The sequence below is a fragment of the Populus euphratica genome, unplaced genomic scaffold (assembly GCF_000495115.2).
Source record: "Populus euphratica unplaced genomic scaffold, PopEup_1.0 scaffold241.1, whole genome shotgun sequence".
Lineage (NCBI taxonomy): Eukaryota > Viridiplantae > Streptophyta > Magnoliopsida > Malpighiales > Salicaceae > Populus > Populus euphratica.
In genome coordinates, this window is record NW_011500067.1 from 279,986 (window position 1) to 287,733 (window position 7,748).

Below are 7,748 nucleotides of genomic sequence, written 5' to 3' on the forward strand. Positions count from 1 at the left end.
CAAACAAGATAATTTAAAGAATTAAGTTTGACATTAATGGTAATGAAAAGATTGAAAATTTTTGGATGAAGAGACTATTGTGGATCAGAAAAAAAAAAAAAAAAAAAGGGGACTGTGGTCTTATGAGCGACTTTAATACCATGTAAAATTTTCTTATACTTTAAAGTCATTACTATAAATAATGGTTTAGTATAATATATTATTATCTATTATAGAGTCTTTGTTAAATTGAAAAATATAGAATAGTTAAATGTATTTTACTATCATCATGTAATTTGAATATTTGAAAGGCTTGTAGTTATTTTTATAAAGCATTGGAATATATTGTTGAAGTTATTATAAAGTTTAGAAAACAAGTAGAAAAAGTTTAAAGGATCATAAATTAATTATTTAACAAACTATATTTTCAAAACATATTTAAAAGTGGGGTTGATGTTGGTTTTGAAAATATTTTTTATTTTAAAATATATTAAAATAATATATTTTTTATATTAGTCAATTAAAATATTCTAAAAAAAACTAAAAAAAAAATTATTAAAAAAAATCAAAATTTAAAGAAAAACTACTTGATCTGCTGCGAAGGGGCCTAAGTCGCTAGGCTGGGCCATAACTGGTGTGATAGTCCCTCCACTCCCTCTGTTTATTGAATTTATATTTATTTATTACCCAAATTACACTAATGAATCCCCCAAATCCCTCTTTTCTCAGAATCTAGGGTTTTCAAATTCAGAGCACCTGGATCCAAATCCAGTAAAACTCTAGCCCCCCTTTCAAAATTTAGGGTTCTAAGAGTTGCGGTTTCCTTTGATATTCCACGAATTTGCTTTTGGTTCGCAGATTAGGGCTTCGCTTGTTCTGTTTGACTCTCAATTCCTTAATTCGGAAGTTTTTTTCTTCTCTGGAAAGATTTTCTGTTTTCTTTGCGGCGTTTAGGGATTTGATTCAACTGAGAGTATCTTTTTGTTGTCGTGTTTTTGATTGACGGACTACATCGTGAAAATTTGAAATTTTAGTTTTTTGTTATAATGACTAAGGTTGGCGAGGAGGAAATTGTATATGAGAGTGATCCCGAGGAAGAGAAGCGATTGCTTGTAAGGAGAAGAAGAGAAGCTGCGAGCGACGACGAGGAAGGTGAAGGAGAAGAGAAGCCTAGAAATAATCGGAGGGCTCCAATTCACTCCGATGAATCTGACGATCAGGGTGGCGCTGCAGACTATGACGAAGACGAAGAAGAGGCATTAAATGAAGAGGAAGATGAAGATGGTGTTTTTGAAGATGAAGAGGAAGAAGAGGTTTATGAGGAAGACGAAGGGAAAGAAGGGAATAAGGAGGGAGTAGGAGGCAACGGCAATGCTGGGGTTGAGGTTAGGGAGAAGGAAATCGAGGGGAGGAAGGAGCAGGTGGGAGGAGAGGAGAAAGTGGAGGGGGAGGAAGGGGAAGAGGGGAAGAAGGGGAACCAGCCTTTTGCGGTGCCTACTGCTGGGGCTTTTTACATGCACGACGACAGGTTTAGGGACAGTGCTGGTGGTCGGCACAGGTATAACTGACATTGGTGTAGTTTTACGGTACAAGATATTTGTTTTGTTTAAACACCTTTGTTTTTCTTTTATTCAGCTGTAGTTGATTAATGGTAGCTTTGCTTAATTTCTAGTGTAGAGCTTGTTCAGAGTAGTATTATATGCTGGCATGCAAAAGCCTCTAAACTTTAATAGTCAGTTCCTTTTCTTCTTTGTGGTTTTGTAGTGTATGCTTAAACACGTATCTATATTTCCTTTAACTAGGGATCCATTGTTCTTATATCCTGGTGTGCAATTCCTTTTGCTTTATAATTCTAGACCACTGTTCAGGTAGATTAGCCTTACCTGGTTTATACAGAAAAACCAGGAAAAATGTTGGATAAGGAGTTGTTTTTCACATCTAGCTTTCTGCACCTTTTCTTTTTGCCTTTTATATCCATATGGCAGCATTTCCAATACGTCATGTTACTGTGCATTTCTGAATGAAAGTGTGCCGCCTCCTTTCACTTGCTAAAATAAGTAATTCTAAGATTAACCTGTACTTGGTTTAGGCGAACCTTTGGTGGAAGGAATTTATGGGAGTCCAAAGATGATAGGAAATGGGGGCATGACAAGTTTGAAGAGATGACATTGCAGGAAAGGCATTATGAACAGGTGATCATTTTATACAAAAATGTATTTTATGAGAGCATCTGTTTTCTTCTTTTTTCTCTGTTGTTCCTTACTGAAACTATACTAATAATAATTCAGGGAAGGAGGACTGCTAAAGGTAATTTTCGGGCCCGTGGTGGTAAAAGTCGAGGTCCAGAATGGGGATATGCCAGACGCAACAGGTCTAAATCATTCAGCGATGGTAACAATCAGAACCAGGCACCAAAAGTTGTGAGAGGGAGAGGACCCAGAAAGTTTGAATCTACTTTCAAGAGTCGCAGAGAGAGGCCTCCAGTGCAAAACAAACAGCCTGGGAAACCCCTTGAGAAACATTCACATGGTAGTTCAAATACAGAATCTGATGAATTGCCCGCTAGAAAACATTCAAGCTTGAGCTCTGCTTCTCCTCCCTTTTATCCTTCCGGATCTTCAAATAAAGACATCACTTCAAGTCAAAAAAGGGATATACACGGTGCAAGCACAAGCAAGAATCTTCGCACTCCTGTTATGGATGAGAATTTTCCTACGCAACAACACAGTGCATTGGTGCGGGGGAAGAATATAGCCAACTCTGTTTCAATTGACAAGCTTTATATTGATGATTCCATCACTCCGACAGCAGGAAAGCCTTTGAGCAATATGCAAATGCCACCTTCTGGATCTTCTGTGGTCAATTCTATTACATCTTCACAATCTAGGGCTCAAGGAAGGAGTGCAGCTATGTCAAGCCAGATGACTTACCAGGGAGCTCCGCAGCACAACCAAATCAACAAAACCTCTCCCACTGTGCCGATCCACTCTCTTCAGCGAATTCCTGCTCAAAACCATTTTCAACCTTCTGCCCAGCAGTTAGTCCAGCATCCTAGTAGTGATTCTCCAGTCTCTTCTCCACCAAAAACTGCTTTGTCACAAAATTCTTCTGAAGCTGTTGAAGCAGAGACTGCTGTGGAATCAAGTAAATCCAGAAATGCATTGGCTGGAAAGGGAAAAGGCATAATTCAAGGAAATGGAAGAGGATCTTTTCTTTATGGTGGGACACAGGTTGTGGGAGCCACAGGGAATATTGGTGTTGGGCATGGCGATCAGAACTTCTCTGGAACACCAACCTTTTTGCCAGGTACAATTTTTTTTTTTTTGTTCACCTTTTTTTCCTCTAAAAGGTAACAAAGAAGAAAAAACAATTTCAATGCCAGGAGCTTTCATCATGCTAGTGAGAGAGACGCCAATGCCAATGCTTTAGCCTTGCACTTTTTCTTAAATCATATATATGGGTTTTGTATTGTTTTTTTCTTTTCCATGTGTCTGGTATCTTAATGTATCCCTTGTAGCTATAGCTTTCTTATGATCAGCTGTTTTAGTGTGTCCGGACCATGCTTTATATTTTCAAGGAAGCTAAGAACTCCCTTCTGTATATTGGTGTCTAAATAACTAATTTTGTTACGGTGGTTGATTGGCATGCAGTTATGCAATTTGGTGGTCAGCATCCTGGTGGTCTTGGAGTTCCTGCGGTTGGCATGGCATTTCCTGGATATGTTGCTCAGCCTCAACTTGGCTTAGGGAATTCTGAAATGACATGGTATGCTGAATCTTCATTACATAGCTGACAGATTTTTGGTTTAACCTTGGATCTTGCATGGTCCAGGGATGTGCTGTCAATGTCCCATTAAGTGGCAAATTGATGCTTCTGATGAAGTCAATTGTCATTGGTGCAATCAGATTTTGTGATTCAGCTATTCCAAGAAATAAAAGTAAAGAAAAGAAACCAATTGCTTATTTTCCTCTTTTATAAACACAAAGGTGTTTTTAATTGTCGTGTAATAGTTTTCTATATATCTTGAAGCAAATTGGTGCCAGATGACGTTTATTGTAGGGGCTACTTCTGTGTTAAATCCATTATGTGTACTTTCTCTTTGGGATTTCTTTTCTTTTATATCATAACATGCAAGTAATGAATTGTTTTAATGATTTTCAGGTTACCAGTTCTGGCTGGTGCTGCTGGAGCTTTAGGGGCCACATATTGTTCACCTTATATTTCGGTTGATGGTGCTTATCATGCTCGCCCATCTGGGAAAACATCTTCATTGGGTTCTTCAAGGTTGGTAGCAAATTGTCATTGTTTTATATTTCTAAATGTTTTGTCGTTATGTGTAGCTCCTGCAATAATGGAATTGTTTTGCTGTCTTTGTGTTATATTTCTAAATGTTTTGTTGAATTATTCATCGGGTGCTTTAATCCATGTTTGTAATTTTTCCATAAAAAATTCTGCAAAACAATTCCATTATTGCAGGAGCTACACATAATGACAAGAATAAAAAAACAGATGTTAACAGAAGGACCCAATGGGGCAGTGGGTGAAACATTGGGGACCTAATTGATAAATTCTTTTATTTTGGGACTTAATTGAGAATGACTATAAAGGTTATGGACTAAATTGAGGATTTCTCTGTATTCTATCCAGCAAATACATGATGGATGCTAACCTTTTCTAAGTTTGGCAGTGTGATCTGCCTGTATTGTCTTTCCAATTTAGAACACTGTTTTAACTTTAAAGAGAATTTTGTAGCGGTAGGATGCTTAATGTTGTAAGCACTTTAGTCATTCCTACATGATTCATTGTTTCTATTTGTCTAAAGGATGACTCAAGAATGATAGAGTTCAGTTTGTGTTTTGTCATGTCAATTTATTTGGAACTCTTTTCTATTAGATCATTTACTTCCAAGATTTTGAAATTCAGTTGTAAATTGGTATTTTGCTGGTTGATTTATTATTTTTACCATTTAAAGTGTTTATGGGACACACTAAAATTAATATTACATGATATCAATTTCTCTTAGTCTTACTTTCATTTCTGTGTTGATGTTCTTCTCTTAGCATGTTTTTGCTTTCCATTTTGCTTGTGCTAAGTTGCTTCATCTTCATGATTGAAAAGGGATTATTTTGTTATACACGTAGCCAGACCAGTTCTAATGTTTGTTTTCCTTTGCAGCAAAGAAAGTAGTACTAATATACCCCATAATGAATGGAAGAATACACAGAGATCTGGTAAGGAACAATTTTAATGTTTCTGTTGCTATAACTTTGATTCTGTTTGACTTAAATTTTAACATACCTTGTCATTGATTGTTATTGTTGATATGAAACATTGTCTTCTGTGCAGAATTTGCAAGTGATGAATTTGGACAGCGACAAAAACCTCGCAGGCAAGTTGAATTTGTGAAGCTCTTTTGCCTTCTGTTACCCCCTTGCTCTCTCCTTGGTTCTTTGTTTAGGTCATTGATGATTTCATTTTGTGTTTGTAGATACTCAGAGATGGATTTTAAGCAGCCAAGTACAAGCACTTAGATGAAATGGAGTGTGTTTGAATAAGCAGATAAAGGTTAAATTCTGCCCAGTCAAATTTATTTGTTTGTGTTGTGAGATTCTTAGATGTGATTATATATGTTGATGCAGGCCTTTATGAGGCCCTTTGTGATCTATAGCTTTTATTCTGGAGGGCTTTGGGCCACAGTATGTCCCAGGATGTTCTAGGTAACCCACTATTTTAGCCTCTGATTATCCTTTTCACGTGTGGTCGTGTCTTGCTATTTTTTAAATTTTAATTTATTTAAAATAAGACAAAAGTCAGATTATTTCCTCCTTTCATCTTCTGAACAAGAAACACAAGTACCTTGCAATTTTGCAAGTTAAATTATTATTCTCCACCTAAGGTGCCCTTTTATTTACTGTTTATTCTCATCACTACCCTCTGGTTTGTGAATCGTGCAGTTATGTAACAAAAAACCTGTTCTTGCTGCAGTCAATTGGAGAACATAACTGTGGCTTGGCAGGTGGCATTTTGTTGTTTAAACTTGTGGTATGAATGCATCAGAAAGATTTGGATTCTTATGTTTTGTTGGACAAACGTATATTTATTATGTAACATGATGTTTTCAGGTTTTCTTGTGGCTTGGTTTATTAGTGAAGCTTGTGAGAAATGTATGCGGGCTTCTCCAAAAACTATATACGAAAAAAATTGGTAACCAAAAAAAAAAAAAACAAGAATTATTGTGCAGAAGGTGTTTGGTCGGTGACTTTGAGTTTTGCTTTTACAAAGCAGCTGGTATTTTAGAATTTCTATCCGTCTTTTATGTATGTGGCTGGTTGATCAGTAAAGTCTGGTTTCGAGGGTTCCATTTCTCTACGCTAGATTTTTTTGTTTGGTTCAGGACTGCCTTCCTGCTGAAATCATGCGGGAAGAGATTATTTGTTTAGCGGACCCGTATTTGTGGGGACAAGTAACTCTTCTAAGCAGTGGAATGAGGTTATGATTTAAAATATTCCGTCTTTTTTTATTATGACAAATAGCAATAATGAGATTTATGTGCTATATTTTCCATCTATTTAATCATGTTGCTTTATAAGTTCTTAACTTTATTAATAATTAATGTGTGGATATTTTTTTTTAATTTCATCTAATATTTGTTTAAAAAGTTTCGTAAGTTGTATTGAGAATTGCAGCATAATTTTGTTTATGTTGTGTAATTTTATTTTAATTTTAATATTCAATATTATATATGTGGAAAATGAGGCTTTGTAAATTCTTTTTATTTGTTTTTATAAATTTATCTTAATTTGTGTTAATCCAAGTTGTTTTTATTTATAATTTTATAGTTTATTTTTCAATGCTAGGTTAGTCAAAAATTAAAATTTATAATTTTTTATGAGATTATACTAATGTTTGAGTTATAAGTATATTAAGTTAATTTATGTTCATTCTAGTTCTTTTTCTTAGTTTTTTTTTTAATTAAGTAGTTTTTTAATTTGAGTATTTTAATTTTTTATTAACTTTTTATATAGCTATTTTAATTTTATTTTGATTAATTTGATTTATTTATCTTGAGTTATGTTTTAATTAATTTTTTAAAAAACTTTACATCTTAACAATTCAATTTCTTTTTCTATTTTTATTCTATTCTTCAATATTAGTACAAGTTGTTTAGATTAGTGTTTTGTGTTTATTTTTCTAGTTTTGTATTATATTTTAAATTTTACCATTTAACAATTCAATTTTTGTTTTTTTGCTTAGTTTTTTTTATTTTATATTTTAATATTTGGTTATTTTAAAAATTATGTATCTTAATTTATTTTTATTTTTTCATTTTCATTTTAATATTTAACATTATATTTGTTGGAATTAAATTTTTATAATATATATATTTTTTTCTCTTTATAAATATATTTATATTTTTATTATTTAGATTGTGAGTTTAATAAGTTGTTCTAAGTTTAATAGGTTGATATAGGTTATTTTATGATTGTTTTTTTTTAATTAAGATTTTTTTTTATTTTTTAATATTGAGTAGTTTGAAAATTAAGTAATATTTTTTTATTTGTTTGTTTTATTTGGAGTTATTTTAATTTTATTATTTGAGTTATAATTTTGATAAGTTGACTATTTTTTTTTAGATCTTTTTTAATTGATTATTATTTTTAAATTGGACTTTATAGTTTTTTATTAATTAATTTGAAATAAATTTTTATATTTTATTCTTTTTCAAAAAAAATTTCTTGTTTTGTTGTTTTTTTACAAAAAAAAAAAAA

The 7,748-nt window shown here is 33.2% G+C and overlaps 1 protein-coding gene across 8 annotated transcripts; it reads left to right on the plus strand.

Moving 5' to 3' along the window:
* Nucleotides 1-628: 628 nt before the first annotated feature.
* LOC105108270 (uncharacterized) lies at nucleotides 629-6,484 on the plus strand. Of its 8 annotated transcripts, none has more exons than XR_839013.1 (11): nucleotides 629-1,537; nucleotides 2,069-2,171; nucleotides 2,268-3,285; nucleotides 3,630-3,744; nucleotides 4,141-4,263; nucleotides 5,155-5,210; nucleotides 5,326-5,368; nucleotides 5,468-5,544; nucleotides 5,619-5,696; nucleotides 5,934-6,021; nucleotides 6,102-6,484. XR_839013.1 is itself a non-coding variant. In XM_011002519.1 (9 exons), the coding sequence occupies exons 1-8, from the start codon at nucleotides 1,026-1,028 to the stop codon at nucleotides 5,508-5,510; spliced, it is 2,013 nt and encodes a 670-aa protein (XP_011000821.1). In that variant the 5' UTR covers nucleotides 629-1,025; the 3' UTR covers nucleotides 5,511-5,544; nucleotides 5,619-5,701. The 8 variants fall into 8 exon arrangements, 1 of the variants encoding a protein (XP_011000821.1); XR_839015.1 differs by having other exon boundaries at nucleotides 5,934-5,995; XR_839014.1 differs by having other exon boundaries at nucleotides 5,965-6,021.
* Nucleotides 6,485-7,748: the final 1,264 nt, after the last annotated feature.

Excerpts from the sequence above, each read along its gene's own strand:
- LOC105108270 (XM_011002519.1), top strand. The coding sequence starts at position 1,026 with ATGACTAAGGTTGGCGAGGAGGAAATTGTATATGAGAGTGATCCCGAG. Across the intron at positions 1,538-2,068 it reads AGTGCTGGTGGTCGGCACAG|GCGAACCTTTGGTGGAAGGA; the intron begins GTATAACTGACA and ends TACTTGGTTTAG. Across the intron at positions 3,745-4,140 it reads GGGAATTCTGAAATGACATG|GTTACCAGTTCTGGCTGGTG; the intron begins GTATGCTGAATC and ends AATGATTTTCAG.